Genomic DNA, 16,144 nt, shown 5'->3' with positions numbered 1-16,144 from the left:
CACAGATCAAAAAGTATGTTTACTTAGAAAAGTAGATTCAACACCCCAAATGCAAAAACAGGTTGGACTGCGCTTAGAGTTCCTGATATCCTACTGCTGACCCTAGGGAAGAAGTAATGTACCATCCACTCATAGGCCCACATATCTGATCCAGGCTAAGGTGCTGGAAAAATAAACTCAGAACAGTCCCAAGTCAATATGGGAAGCCATGGTAGAAACAGTTTTAAGTGGGAAGCCTCCAATCCTCCCTGGCTGGTGCTTTTCTGTGGCTTTCTCTGTTTGAGTCCAAACCCCTTACAAAGCACCTTCAGACACAAGTCACGGCAGGAAGTCCAGAAGGTTCTGTACAAGAACTGTGTGAGTAATGGTAAAAGACAACTGAGGACCAGATCCTCTGTCCCACAGCTGGAATAAGTAGTTGAAGCTTAGGTGGTTTTCCTCTTCTTGGCAGATGGGCGCTCAAATACATCACGTACCCCAGCTGCCTTCTGTTTAAAGAACTTTGTGTTCTGGGCACTCTCTTGGCCCCATGCAGAGTCAAAGGAAGTGGTATCTTGATCCACAAGGTGGGTGTACTTGGTACGACCAGACCGTCCAAAATTCTTGACCTGAAAGAAGGGTGGATAATTATGACACCAAACAAACATCCCATGCTCAGCTCCCAGTCTGTTTTCTTTACTGAGAATCCCCATACCTGCATGACTTTTGGAAGAATGGTTTTGTTGAAATGGTCCTCAAGAGTAGGTGCACTAAAATCCCTCTTGTAGACCTCTTCATCCTCATCCTGTGGAAAAGAACCTTATCAGTCTGTGGTTTTTACTTTCCAAATATGCAAATCACAAATTTATTAAACACAACAAAGGAACCAGAGGGTAGTGAGCCTTTCTTTCAGAAAGGTGGGGAGACGGTGTTTTCTGATACTGTTATGCTCCCTACAAGCCTGTTCTGATCCTGCATTCACTGCGCATTTCATGCAGGTTCAGTTCTGAAGTCCCTACATCTCTAATCCTTTTACACGTAAACCTTTACTGAGACACTGTGTTAGAACCTGAAATATAGTGGGTGAAAATCATTCCTAACATTCCCAAGGCAGATTCCTTTCCTGATTTTACTTTTTTATATGTAGGAACATCATTCTCTCAATGATCTAGATTCAAAATTTGAGTATATTCTGTACATTCATTTATTACAGCCTATGAACTATTCACCTGGGTTGGAGGATATTTTTGTAGTTATTATTAATATTATTTTTACTTCATGATTGATGCTTTGCCTGCATGAATGTCTGCAATGGTATCAATTCCCTGGATGTGGAGTTATAGACAGTTGTGAGCCATGTGGGTGCTGGGAACTATACCCAGGTCCTTTGGAACTGCAACTGTAGCCAGTGCTCATAACCATTGAGAAAACTCTCTAGCCCCTCTTTTTTTTTTTCTTCAAAAAAAAATTATTTTATGTGTATGGGTACGTGCATATATGGCTGTGTTCCATGTACGTGCCTGGTACCTGTTGAGCTCAGAAGGAGGTGTGGGAGGTCCCTGGAATTGAGTTTCAGATGAGTTGAGAAGGGCCACATGGGTGATAGGAATTAAATGTGGCTCCTCTGCAAGAGCAGCCATTGTTCTATTCACTGAACCATCTCTCTAGGCCTTGCATTATAGAGCCACCACAATGTTTCTAAAATGTAACTCTTGGTTTTTCGAGACAGGGTTTCTTTGTGTAACAGCCTTGGCTGATATCAGCCTGTCTCTGCCTCTTGGCTATGAAATGACTTCTAAAGGGTTTGAGAACCTAATTAGTGGAGTATAAAGATCCATAGCTTCATTTCCTTAATGTCATTCATCATCACTTTCCGAGAACTAAGTTTAAAACAAAGTAGTTGATGATTCTTGCTTCCTTTTGTTAAGGAGTGTATTTTCATTCTTGGGGAAAAGAACTAAAAGTGTTTTGAGTGTATGTCTAACCTCATTGACTGACTCTGCCCCAAGACAGTTACAAATGTAGCCTAGAACAAAACTTTGAATCTACTATTTTAAGTATCATTCCCCACCTCCAAGACAGGGGCTCTCTGTGTAGCTCTGGAACACACACTGTAGTCCAGGTTGGCTTCAAACTCACTGATCTGCTTGCCTAGGGCATCCTAAGTGCTGGGATTAAAGGTGTATGCCACAACTGCCCCAGCCTATCCTAAGTATCCTAATGATACTTCTTTTTGAGTTACTTAATGCCCTGGTTTAATTGTGCAGATGACAATGTAATGTCACAATGTCAAAAGGTTGGACATGTCTGTAAGCTATTACTACTGCCCAGTTTTCTGACTCCCCTTTCACTTACCATGAAGAAGGCACCTCGGTGATAATACTTTTGCAAAAACTTGTATTTGCCCTTAACAGCTTTGTTGGTAATGACTTTGCCATTTGCCCGAAGTTCAGCCCGCCTTTCTTCCTCTGTCAGGTTTCGCATGCGTTCAATTTCTGCTTTTTCCTTTTCAAGTCTATCCAGAGAACGAAAGTATTAGTATTTTTCTGAATTCAGAAAGCCCAAACAGCTGAAGATAACAGTCCCATCTTCTTTCAGGCACTATTCACATTTTCCTATTTCATTTGCTCGCTCACACACTAATTCACTCACAGCAGGTCTGCTATGTAGCTGTCCTGGAACTCTCAACCTCATGCCTCGTCTCCTAACTGCTAGTATTATGGATAGGTTCAAGCCCAAACCCAGTTACATCTTTAGTCCTGGTCACTGCTTTGTGAAGTCAAGATCAGGAGTACAATAAACAAAAACATGAGTTGGTCCTCATTATTCTCTTTACCAGAACAAGACTATAAACGTCCCGAAATTGATTCTAGTCTTTCTGAGGTTCAGATATACTGTTACTGCTTGATTTTACAATACTAATTCTGTCTCTCCTCATTAGCTTAGCGTTTAAAACAAAATTAGGATAAACTGAAAGTAACTGGCAAATTACTACACAGCAGAAAAAAATAACGACATCTTGAATTTTTGCAGGAAAATGGAGCTAGAAAACATCATTTTGAGTGAGGTAACCCAGACAGAAAGACAATTATCACATGTACTCACTCATAAATGTTTTTTAAACATAAAGCAAAGAAAACCACTCTACAAACCACAATCCCAAATTGAATTCAGACAACGAGGACACTAAGAAAGACTTATATAGATCTAATCTACATGGGAAGTAGAAAAAGATCTCTTGAGTAATTTGGGAGCATGGGGACCGTGGGGAAGGGTTGAAGGGGACAGGGGAGAGGCAGGGAGGGGAGCTGTAGAGCTCAATTAAAAAAAAAAAGTAGCGGCTACATGGCAATACTTAGATATATTTAATAATAGTAATAAAAATAAACAAACAGAAAACCCAAACAAAATAACTGGCAAGATTTTGCTCATAATCCTTCATAAGCATAAGCCCTTATGTTACAGTAATTCATATATCACATCACAAATTAAGGATTACCAATATTAAGTACAGTGAGTTTTAAATCTTATTCTGGGGAGAAAGGGAGATAATATCCTTTTTCTCAAAAAAATATAATGTGTACATATAATTTTAACATTAAAGTCTAATACAAGAGTTTGGGATGTGACTCAGTGGTACAATCCTTACCTAGGGTGCATGAAGCCTGATTCTTGTCTCTAGTACCATACAAACTGGGTGTGGGGACACAGCTAACTAGCTCTCAGGAGGCAAAGTCAGAGGAGCAGAAGCTCAAGGTCACATAGAACACTCTTAAAAAACAGACAAATAGGGGTTGGAGAGATGGGTCAGGGCTTAAGAGCACTGATTGCTCTTCCAGAGGTCCTGAGTTCAATTCCCAGTAACCACATGGTGGCTTATAATCATCTGTAATGAAATCTGGTGCCCTCTTCTGGCCTGCAGGCATACATGCAGACAGAACACTGTAAACAAAATAAATAAATAAATCTATAAATCTAAAAAAACAAAACAAAACAAAACAAAAAACCAAAACAGAAAAATAATCTCAAAGAATGACTCAACTCCAGCTATAAGGAACGTGATACTCGTCCCCTGGTCTGGATTCTACAGGCACCAGCACTCACACAGATACATATCCATACACATTCACACATATATACACATAATTAAAAAAAAAATCTCAGGCTGGAAGATGGCTCAGCCAGCAGTTAAGGGAACACTGAAGGTCCTGAGTTGAATTCCCAGTAACCATACGGTAGTTCACAACCATCTGTAACAGGATCTGATGCCTTCTTCCGGTATACATGGAACAGCACATTCACGGACATAAAATACATAAATAAATAAATCTTAAAAAAAAAAAACCAAAAAACTCAAGCCTGGCATGGTGGCACACACCTGTAAGTCAGGTACTCAGGAGGCAGAGGCCAGTGGATCTCTAAGAGTTTGAGGCAGCCTGGATTACATAGTGAGTTCTAGGATTCTGCCTCAAAGGAAAAAAAAAAGAAGAAGAAAAAAAGCCCAGTATAAGAACACCAGAACTACAAAATAAAGACAGTTATGTAGTGGTGACTTTGCTTTGTGGGTTAGTAGTTCAGAAAAGAACCTGCTTTCCCCGGTGCTTGCCACTCTGCCCTCTTAGAGGTAGGATATGCTTTTCTGCCCCTTTTTTCTGGACTGTCCTGCAGCTCCATTTGAATAATAAAAATAGCACAGAAGTGACACAGGAGCTCTGGAACCTAAAACTCAGGAGACATTGCCAGTTTTCACCATGCCTGGACGTAAATTGTGAGCAAAGCGAGACTAAGGGGAAATGAAGCATCTAGCCATGCCAGAGAAGGGCTTCTGGACGCCTGGGCCCAGGCAGTTCTCCAGCTTGTGAGCACTACTGGAGGAGCTGCTTAGTCAACTCCACAGCTGAGAAAAACACAGCACAACACGAGAAACTAGTAATATTTGTGCTTAATAGGAAACTAAAGGATCTTAGCTGTTCACAGATAAACTAGTGCCATTAAGGCATCAGTGGCCTTCCCAATACTCACGCTTCTCTGTCTTCTCTGTCCCTCTTGATTCTTTTGAGCTCTCGGACTTTCCATGCCTCGTATTCCTCCTCGTCATTCTCGTCGTCGGTATTGAGTGCATCCAGGGCAGCGAGGGACCGCTTGTTCTCCTCCAGTTCTTTCTTGGTCTCTTCTTCTACGATCTGGGTAAGGAAAACAATTCAGCTACTTGAGTCCATCTCACTGTACACAGAGGCTTGCACTCAACCCAGGACCCTCCCAGCACCTTTAGTGTGTACTTGCGCCGCTCCTCAGCCATGCGTTTTGCTTCCTGTTCCAGTTCCTTCTGTTTCAATGCTTCAGCTTCTCGTTCTTGAACTGTCACTCGGTCCTTCCTGCATCACAGAGATCCTATTCATTACCCAAAGTCCTTAGTGCGGAACTGTGCCCTTCAGATTTAGTCCAAGCCAAAGCCCAACCCAGGTGCATTTCAGCTCTACTTCCTTCCCCAGTACCAAGACTGAACGAACAAGACTTCTGTGTGTGCGAGACATGTTGTATTTCTGGTCTTTTAAAACTTTTCTTCAATTTTTTCATTTTTATTTTACTTTTTTGAGACAGGGCCTCACTACATAGCCTTCACAAGTCTGAAACTCCCTGTGTAGACCAGCGAGGCCCAGAACTCACAGAGACCTACCTGCTTCTGCCCTGAGTGCAGGCATTAAAGGTGTGGTACCACCACGTCCAGTTCTTTTAATGCCTACAAAGGCTAGGAGAGGGGCACTGGACGCCTGGGAACTGCAGTTACAGATGGTTATTAGTTGCCATGTGGGTCCTCTGTAAGACAATTCTAGTGATCTTAACTGCTAAGCCATCTTTCAAAGCATCTTGTTTGTTTGACAAGTTTATGGAGCACTAGTTGGCTTCAAATTAATGGCAATCCTCCAGCCTCAGCCTCCCAGAATGTTAGGATTAAAAACAATTACCACAATGCCTAGCTAAGTAAGTTGTCTACCAACTGAGCTACTTGCTGTTTTCTCTATCCCTAAATATAGCATGACCACTTTCTCCTCTCCTGGTAATAAGATTTGAAGCCTGGATTTGGCATATGAGGCAAATGCTCTACTACTTAGCTATATCCTCTGCTCTTTTATTATTATTATTAAAAAAAAAATCTTCGAGGCCAGCCTGGTTTATGTAGCTGAGTTCCAGGACAGCCAGGGTCACATAGAGAAACCCTGTCTCAACCCTGCTCCCCCCTGATGTAGGAGGGTCTTCTGTGTATTTGTTACTTTCATTGGTCAAATAAAGAAACTGCCTTGGCTTTTTGGTAGGACAGCAGCTTAGATAGGCAGAGCAGACAGAACAGAATGCTGGGAGAAAGAAGCAGAGTCAGGCAGATGCCATGAAGTTCCGGTCCGAGATGGACGTGGGTCAGAATCTTCCCGGTAAGCCATGACCTCGTGGTGATATACAGATTATTAGAAATGGGTTAATTAAGATGTGAGAGTTAGCCAAGAAGAGGATATATATAATGGGCCAGGCAGTGTTTAAATGAATAGTTTTCTGTGTAATTATTTCGGGTAAAGCTAGCCGGGAGCTGGGTGGTGGAACGCAGCCCATCCCCCCACCCCCCGCCAAAAAAAAAACTTTTCAAGTTTCATGTGATTGGATGTCTTGCCTACATGTGTATCTGTATGCTGAATACATGCCTGGTACCCATGGAGGCCAGAAGAGGGCATCGAATCCCATGAAGCTGGAATCACACTTGGTTATGAGCCACTGTATGGCTCTCAGGCATTGAACCCAGGTCTTCTGGAAGAGCAGCAAGAGCTATTAAACTCTGAGTTATCTCTCCATATTATGTATATGAGTGTATGATATATGTACATAATAGTTAAGGTCAGAAGACAGCTTCTGGGAATTGGTTTTCTTCACCAAATGGGAACTGGAGATTAAACTTACTCATCAGGCTTGGTATCAATTACTTCACCCACTGAACCATCTGGCTGGTTCCACACTTTTATTTTTGACACAAGAAGGCACTATAGTGTTCATCCTGGCCTTGAACTTGTATCCTTTTCTCTTTGCCTCAACAGCTGGGACTACAGGGCTGTGTCAACAGTTCATTCTAGGCTTTTTTGTTGTTTTGCGGCAGGGTCTCACGTAACCCACACAAGCCTCACAGAGGAATTTTACTGAGTCATCTTCTCACCCACCAATGCAGGTCTTGGACTCTGTTAGTAGTCAGGCTGGCCTTGAACACTGGATGTCTGAGATAGTACTTCTAGCTACAACTTCTCAAGTATGCAGATTACAGGTGTGTGTCACAATGGCTAGCTTCATCTCAGGACTTTGCAGCACCAAAATTTCCATAATCATTGATAATTGACTATTTAACAAGGATTCTGCTGGGTTGACTATAAACAGTAGGATTCCTAGGCATTAGGAAAGAGAAACTTGTTTTGTAAGCTTAATTTTGTGTTTAAAACATGACTTTCCCTGGTAATGTGTTAAAGCATTTTCCTAGCATATACATGTGTTTTATCTCTAGTATCACTCAGATAAAACAAAACAAAAACAGCCTCAACAAAAATTGATTAGTGGGGCTGGGGAAATGGCTCAGAGGTTAAGAGCACTGACTGCTCTTCCAGAGGTCCTGAGTTCAATTCCCAGCAACCACATGGTGGCTCACAGCCATCTGTAATGAGGTCTGGCACCCTCTTCTGGCCTGCAGGCATACAGACAGAGAGAACACTGTATACATAATAAATAAATAAATCTTAAAAAATAATTGATTATTAGGGCACATTTGTAAGCTCAGCACTTAGGATGCTAAGGCAAGAGGATCACAAGTCTGAAGCCAGTCTAGGGCTCATAGTGAATTTTGGCCATCTTAAACTGCACAGCAAAGGACAAACACACACATACCCAGACCACCTTTATGTTGTGGGATATATGAACTGTGAACTGGGAGATCATGTTATTTAAATAAAGTCAACCATACATCAAGAGTCAGAGCAAGCAACTAGCTGACTGGGAAGTAACATAGAGCGAGGAGAAGTTGGGGTATCAGGGAGAGGGAGAGAGAGAGATAGAGAGATAGATACAGGATGTAGAAGGGAGAAACATTCAGTTGGAGGAGTTTTTGTTTCAGATGGGATAGAAAAAAACAGAGGAGGAAGCAGCTGGGTGCTTTCTCTGCCTCTCTGAGTTAGCAGATTTTCATCCCAGCATCTGGCTCCTGAGTTAATAAAGTAGAATGATAAAAACAACACTTTTAGGCAGATCTGCTAACATCTGGCTACTTCTCAGCACCTCTGCTACAGGACCAGGGCATTTGGAAGAAGATTTACACTGCAGGAAAATGTGGGATATCGAGTCTTTTATTATCAGACCTAGAACTTAACCATGTGGATTCTGTCCTAGTTTGACTATTTTCCCCCTTCCCTCTGCTGGGGATTGAACTTAGGCCCTTGTGCATACTAAGCAAGCATTTATCACCAACCGATACTGTTAGTCTCCTTTTTGAGAATTAGAGAGTTTTCTTAATTGTCCAGGCTTGTCTTGATCTAGCAATCCTCCTGCTGAGTAGCTGGGAATCCAGGCCTGGCTGAGCAGGTCTGGCACACACTTACTTTCGAATGAAGACAGGCTTAAGTCGAGGCTCCATTTCGTCTTCACTGTCTGTGTACTCCTCATACTCAGACTCTGACTCCGACTCCTCCCCGGAGCGTCCTTCATCTTCCAATTCCATGACTTCCATCTCTTCGTTTTTCCTCTCCTGTGCTCGCTGACGCATCATGCCACGGCGCCGTTCTATTTCCTATGAAGGCATTTATCTTAGCCAGTTAGTCAAACGGCTTGTGCTCCAAATCTGTTTGGTTGGTGCTAAGGACTGAACTCAGGGCTTTGTTTACATACACTAAGTCCAAGTCCTACTGCTGAGTTCCTAGCATAGCTTTGATTTTATCTTCAACAGGTTCAAGAAATACTGACACGAGGAAGCAAAATCCAGCATGATTTAGTTTTCTGTTGTATCCCCAACAAATAGGAATCACAACCAAAGTTCAGCTAAGAGTAGCAAATCTTATGCCTGTATAGCCTCAAAAATGAGTACTGGTCTCAATTTTTCATTGTACCCTCAGGGAAACAGCCCACGTTCTTCCCTCTTACCTCGTCATCAATTTCTTCCTCCTCTTCTTCACTGCTATCTTCTCGTTCCATGCGCCAGGCATCTCCTTCTACTTCTGAGTCACTTTCTCCCACCACTTCAGGTTCCACTATCTTCCGGTGCCGAGCCAATCTGAAAAGCAGAATTTCCAAGAGTACTATCAATATCAATATATATGCGTACACACACACACACACACACACACACACACACACACATGAACACCACTTTGTTGCAATGTCCTGAAATTACATTTGCTTTCTTTCTTCTCTTTCTCCCCACTTCTCTCTCTCTTTTCCCCTCTCCAATATTTTTACTCTTTAGCCCAAGCTGACCTTGAACTCATTCTGTAGATCAGGCCAGTCTTAAACTCAGAGAGATCCACCTGCCTAATATTGAAGTCTTAAGATGGAAAAACTAAAGTTCAGATTCCAGAAACTAAAACAGTTAACAGTAGAATGTCTGAAAAAGTCATAAAGAATCATACTGCTGTCTGTCTATCTAAAGTTAGATATGATACATATAAGTCTATGTATACACACATACATATGTAATTTAAATAAGAATTTCCTACCTTAATTGACAATATTTAACCTCCTCAAGAGCCACAGACCATCCAATAAAAAAACCCCAAACCAGGTATGACAAACCTTTGTTTCAAATTGTTGATCAGGAGAGTCCAAAGGACTCCCAAAACATTATAGGCTGCCACTGTTGCTCTTGGTAGCCTCCCAGAGGTTGAAGGCAAGTGACTACTGTCTAAGGCACCATGTACTTTGGACACAGGATCTGGAGAATCCAAGTTGTACCTGATCTTAGAGCCCCCTCCTTGAGGAGGAGTAGTTTGCACGGTACCAGAAGACACCATGCAAGTTCTCAAGTGAGGGAGGCAATCAAAAGCCTTACCCAGCTATGAACCCTATGAACTACAATAACTACCAGCAGAGCGTGATAACCTTATGGGTGTAATAATGACACACCTATGTTAGTGGGAAACCATGTCTGGTACTGAAAACTTGGCCAACTATTCATAGCTACTGAGATCAGGGAGGAGTACCTGAAATTGCTACTTTACTAAACCAGCGTAATTCCCAACTGTAGTCTAAATAACAATTCCTAACTGTATTCTAAATAATTATACTTATACCTATAGCTCTCACCCCTCATCTTTTTTTCTTTCTTTTTTTTTTTTAAAGATTTTTTTATTTATTATGTATACAACATTCTGCCTCCATGTATGTCTGCAGGCCAGAAGAGGGCACCAGATCTCGTTACAGATGGTTGTGAGCCACCATGTGGTTGCTGGGAATTGAACTCAGGACCTCTGGAAGAGCGGCTGGTGCTCTTAACCTCTGAGCCATCACTCCAGCCCTCATCTTTCTTTGAAATCTTTCTTTGAAACAGAAGAAAACCATTACAGAAAACTACAACCAATCAAAATTCAAAGAACGAAACGACCATGTGGTACCTAGTTCCAATTAATAAGTTCTACACCATAACTCCTGCACCCGAGGCTTGGGAAATATGGAGAAGAGGGGACAGAAACATTTCCAGAGCCAGAGGAACAGGAAGTCTGCTGTGAAAGTACCTGTCCTAGAAACGTCAGGGAAGCTACAGACCCACTAATTCTTAGCAACATGGTTGCCTAAATAAGACCTGAACAAGAACTACACCAATAGACAAACTAACTTAGAAAGGGGAAATGTCATAGGGCCCCAGCTTCATTCAAAGAACTTCAGGTAACTAAGGAATACTGAGAGAAGAAAAACTAGGTTTCCCCAGGAAAGAGTCCCTGCCCCCAGTTGGCTATGCTATACTATACCATACCATACCAATGGCCAGCCCTGAAATGATACACACATAAGTAACACTATACAGACTGAGCAGGTTGTGTTTATATATTTAGGCAGGCGTGTGTATGCGAATCAATAACTTAAGAAAAAGAGGCCGGCTGGCAGGTGGGTGCATGCCTTTAATCCTAGCACATGGGAAGTAGAAGTAGCAACATCTTGAGGTAGCAGTATCGAGGTCAGCCTGGTTTACAAAGGTAATTCCAGTACAGCCAGGGCCACACACAGAGAAAAACAACAACACTAACAACAAAAAATGAAAAAGAGGCCAATAATTTGAGATAGTAAGGGGAGAGTTAGAGAGAGGAAAGAGGGAAATGATATAATTATATTTTAACTTCAAAAAAAATTTAAAAATTATACATACAACCCAAAAGACTAAAGCAGAGTATGAGAGTACATAGTTTAAGTTGGGCCTAAACATTAGTTTTTTTTTTCAGTATTTATTTATCTATTTTATGTATGAGAGCTCTATCTGCATGTACACCTGCTTACTAGAAGAGGGCATCAGATCATCAGATCCCACCACTGCTGGCTGTGAATTTCTGGGAATGTGGTTTCTGGGAACCAAACTCAGGACTTCTAGAAGAGTAGCCAGTGTTCTCAACCTGTGAGCCATCTCTCCAAACACCTAAAACATTAGTTTAGGCATGACCTTGGGGGCACATTAGGGATCTTTTTAATGGTTCAAGTAGCTCAGTTTATTAGGTTTATTACATTGCCCTCAGCAGCAGAGTATTTTTTGTGAGACCAGGATTTGGTGGCAGCTGTGATAAAAGGCAATTAAACATGAAAATTGATAGGAAAGGTCTGAGAAGTTGGCAGTATCCAACTTCTCAGTACTAGTGAGTTACTAGTGTAAGTAACTGGTTTGGTAAGGGTGAAATAGAACATTTTCTTTTGTAGGCAGACAATGTTCAAGTGGTTTAGTTGTTAGGACATAAATACTTAAGTTACTTGGATCTACCTATTTAATAAAATAAATGGCTAGGCATGGCTCAGCACTCTGGAAAGTGAAGGCAGGAGGCTAAGGAGCTCATGACATGTTGAGTTCAAGGCCAGCCTGGGCTACATAAGATTATCAAAAACTCAAAAGGTAAATACCAAAACAAATAAGTAAATAAATAATTGGAACTGTTTTGATCCATGCCATCTGTGAAATTTTTTTATTTACACATTTTAAATTTCATTCATATTATTGTGAGTGTTTATGATGTGCCAGAGATAAGAGATACAGATAGAGACAGAGGATAAGAATGAATGCAGACATGCACGTGCCACAGCATGTCTGTGGAAATCAAAGGACAAATTCTGGGAGTCTGTCTTACGGATGATAGAAGTCAGGTTGTCAAGCCTACATGACAAACAATTTTATATACTGGGACACCCTGTCAGGCCCCCAAATTGAAACACTACGAGTTGTGAAAATTCAGGATATCCTGCCTGCTCTGACTTCTAACTGGGGGTTTCTCTTTCCGACACAAATCTCCAAGCACACGCCATCTGTCCTCCTACTTGTCATTTTTATTTATTGGTCTTTAGAACAAGCAGAAGAGCAAGCCGTGTGGCTCACACCTGTAACGATAGTACTGAGAAGACAGACAGGACAATCACTGCCACCCTCGGTCATTCTAGGCTACAATACAAGAAACACTATATGTTGGGCTGGTGGTGTCACACACCTTTAATCCCAGGACGTGGGAGGTAGAAGCAGGCCTATCACTGAGTTCGGGGCCAGCCTGGTCTATAAAATGAGTTCCAGGATGATCAGGGCTACACAGAAAATCCCTGTTTTGAAAACCCAAAAGGAAAACAGACAAAAAAAATAGGGATAAAATCAGTTTCTCAAATTTTAAGACATATCTTTAGAAGCTAATTAGAGTCATTAGGCCTAGACATATAGAGCTGTTTTCTGAAGCTGCTACTTCCTGGCTTTGGTCATACCATTTCCCTAACTCTTTGCTGCCTTAGTTCCTCACCTTTAATATAGGTATAGAAACCACTCTTGTAAGAATTAGCAAGTGTAACCTATTGGGACAGTGTGTATGGCATGTAGTAAGGACACATATTAGTTATCATCTCCACGAGAGGTCAGTGTTCAGGAAACACAACTCTACTCATTACCTCTCTTCTACATCTTCACTGATGCGGTTCTGTAAACGCCGAAGTCGGGGGTCACTGGACGAATCCTCTTCCTGTTCCTCAGGCTCTGCCTCTTGTTCCTTAGCTTTCTTAATGAATTGAAATTCTTCATCCTCTTCATCTGAGGACTCCATAGGGGCATAATCTGGCCTCTTTCCGGACACATAACGTTTTACCTTTACTTTTTCCATTGAAATCTCACCTGGGCAAGAGAGATAATTTATGTTTCAGTAACCTCTTTCCCAATTCCCTTCAACTCTTGGCCTACGCAGACAGAGCCTTGAGGTCCTGATGGACCAGAGTCTAAAGAGGATATGGCAGTCATTATCCAACTACACATTCATCATCAGTGTTTTCCTATAGGGACTATGGTAGGAGAAGACATTTTATGAATACCAACACCAAGACATCAAGAGGTACCTTGGGGACAACGAAGTAGAAGACTGTGAGCAGTGAAACTGTAGACCCCCTCCCCCTCACCACAAATTCATGTTTTGTCATCATGATTTGAATGGAAATGTTCCCCGGGGGTAAGCTGAGGTTTCAAAGTCATGCACCATTCCTACTGCAGTGCCTGTGTATTCATCTCTCGCTCTCGCTGCTTCATGCTTACAGTTCAAGACAGGAGCCCTCAGCTCCCTGCTTCTGCTGTCATGCCTTGCTCTGCCTCCATGGACTCTAATTCTCTAAAATTAGAAACCCAAATAAACTCTTCTTTATAAATTGCCTTGATCATGGTATTTTATTACAGCAATAGAAAAGTAGCAAATGCACCCTTATTAAACAAATTCTTAGTAACAGTGCCCAGAATATTAGCAAGAACAATTTAAGTGGAAACATAAAACACTTTAGGAGCAGGAGTGGGGTGGGGGAGTGGGGAGTGGGGGAGAAAGGGTTTCTCTATGTAGCCCTGACTGTCCTGGAACTCACTCTGTAGACCAGGCTGGCTTTGAACTCAGAGATTTGCCTGCATCTGCCCACAGAGTGCTGGGATTAAAGGCCTGTGCCACCACTGCCCAGCTCACTCACCCATTTTTCTTTTTTAAAGATTTTCTTTTTTTGAGATTTCTTTGTGTGTATATGAGTTGTGTACGCACATGTATGCAGATGGGCTAGAAGTTGATTCAGGTGCCTTGATCATTTTCTACCTTATTTTTAAATCAAAATTTAAAAGATTTATTTATGTATATGACAGTTTAGGCAGCATGTATGAATGCACACCACAAACATGCTTGGTGCTTGAGAAAGTCAGAAGAGGGCTTCAGATTTCCTGGAATAATAGCTATGGACAACTGAGGCTCACAGTCCTCTCTAGAAGCAACTGAGCCATCTCTCCAGTCCAGATACTTTTTTTTTTTTTCAGAGATGGGGTTTCCCTATGTAGACCTGGCTGATGTGGAACTGGGTAAGTTAGACCAGGCTAGCCTCAATCTTAGAGATCTGTCTGCCTCCGCCTACTGAGTGCTGTGCTTAGAGGCGTTTATTGATTTATTTGAGACAGTCTCTCACTGAATTGGCCACCAAGCCTCAAATATTCCCCCTCTCTTCTCTTCTTCCTACAAGGGGTATATCTATTTTGCGTGGATGTTCGGGGTCTGAACTCAGGCACTGTAAAAAGCTATCTCCCTAGCTCCTCCCCCTGAGAGGCTATGTATATCCTTAACAACACAATTTAATACTCTAGGCTGGTGGTGGTACACACCTTTAATCCCAGCACTTGGAAGACAGAGGCAGGCACATCTCTGTGAGTTTAAGGCCAGCCTGGTCTACAAGAGCTAGTTCCAGGACAGCTACATTTGTAGCCCTGGCTGTCCTCGAATTCACAGAGACCCACCTATCTCTGCCTCCCAAGTGCTGGGATTAAGGCATGTGCCACCACCTCCCAGCAATAAAAAAAAAAAAAAAATTCTAATCTTGCCAATTTCTACCTTCTTTTCCTCTAGCTCTTATGCTGAACCAGATGATCTCTTCTAAAGCACAAACAAGCTGGAGCTGAAGAGATGGTTCAGCACCTAAGAATACCTGCTGTTGATACTCCAGTTCCAGAGGATCCCACGCTCTCTTCTGGTCTCCCTGGGTACTGACCCCACATAATGGCATACTTACACACAAGAAAAACATTCATACACATAAAAATAAACAAACAATTTCAGTGACTAGAAAAGAGAATAAAACCAAATCAAATTATTTCAAAACATGAGGGAGCCCTTATAATCAAACTGGGCAAATCAAAGGTAGCTTTAGATATAACACACACACACAAAGACCTCAGCTCACTTTTTTCTTATATTTTTGCTTCTGTTATTGTTTTGGTTGTGAGTCTAGTCTTTAGCGGCTGAGTCATCTCTGTAGCCCTACTTTTATTACTTTTAACGATGCCGTGTGTCGCTATGTGCGGGTGCCGGCAGAGGTCAGAGATGCTATATCTCCCTGGATTTGGGGTTACAAGTGGTTGCTGAATCGCCTGATATGGGTGCTGGCAACTGAACTCGGGTCTTCTGGAAAGGCAGTATGTGCTCTGAACGGCCGAGCCACCTCTCTAGCCTCCTTTACGTTTTATACTCTGAGAGAGGATCTCACTAAGTCTCGTGGATCCCGCGTCCCCCAATCTCTAGGCTACATGATGGGGTGCGAATCTGGGTGGGACGGAGGAAGAAACTAAGGCTAAGTCTTCAAGATCAGCAAGGCTGATACGGCCTTCCTAAGGCTGGTTTGAGGGATACTGAGGCTGAAAGGTAAGATCAGACAGGAGGGAAGGGGAGCCAGTACCTTTCTCATTGCGAACTGGGACGGCCCCAGCCGTAGACTGAATAGGCGGTTGCTTCATGAGTGCGCTTGGGACCGACATGGTGACGCCTGCGGTGGAGACTCCCAAAACTTGATAAATCCCAACAGCGAAGCCCAAGGAACACAAAACCGCTTCCCACCTAGCTCCGCCAGCTACTGCTGCGCGACTGACAGAAACAACTTCCGGCAGAGCTAGAGGAACCGGAAATTTACAAGCAGAGGATTGTGGGAT

The 16,144-nt window shown here is 42.3% G+C and overlaps 1 protein-coding gene across 1 annotated transcript; it reads right to left on the bottom strand.

Moving 5' to 3' along the window:
- Nucleotides 1-16,100, bottom strand: Mfap1 (microfibril associated protein 1). The gene is made up of 9 exons (XM_087911257.1): nucleotides 15,895-16,100; nucleotides 13,108-13,327; nucleotides 9,136-9,265; nucleotides 8,598-8,785; nucleotides 5,246-5,354; nucleotides 5,002-5,162; nucleotides 2,335-2,494; nucleotides 695-784; nucleotides 1-608 (listed from the first exon to the last, which is right to left on the bottom strand). Exons 1-9 carry the CDS (start codon nucleotides 15,971-15,973, stop codon nucleotides 426-428), a joined length of 1,320 nt encoding a protein of 439 aa, XP_087767383.1. The 5' UTR covers nucleotides 15,974-16,100; the 3' UTR covers nucleotides 1-425.
- Between the last annotated feature and the right edge of the window lie 44 nt (nucleotides 16,101-16,144).

This window comes from Myodes glareolus, chromosome 10, assembly GCF_982192425.1.
Source record: "Myodes glareolus chromosome 10, mMyoGla1.1, whole genome shotgun sequence".
Taxonomy (NCBI): Eukaryota; Metazoa; Chordata; class Mammalia; order Rodentia; family Cricetidae; genus Myodes; species Myodes glareolus.
This window is presented reverse-complemented; position numbering and strand designations above follow the sequence as displayed.

What these genes read in the sequence shown, in the direction of transcription:
- Mfap1 (XM_087911257.1), bottom strand. Translation starts at nt 15,973, where the DNA reads ATGTCGGTCCCAAGCGCACTCATGAAGCAACCGCCTATTCAGTCTACG. An exon ending in GGCGCAAGTACACACTAAAG is followed by an intron (nt 5,163 to 5,245) that starts GTGCTGGGAGGG and finishes TTCCTTACCCAG; the next exon opens with ATCGTAGAAGAAGAGACCAA. An exon ending in GACAGAGAAGACAGAGAAGC is followed by an intron (nt 2,495 to 5,001) that starts GTGAGTATTGGG and finishes TTCTCTGGATAG; the next exon opens with ACTTGAAAAGGAAAAAGCAG.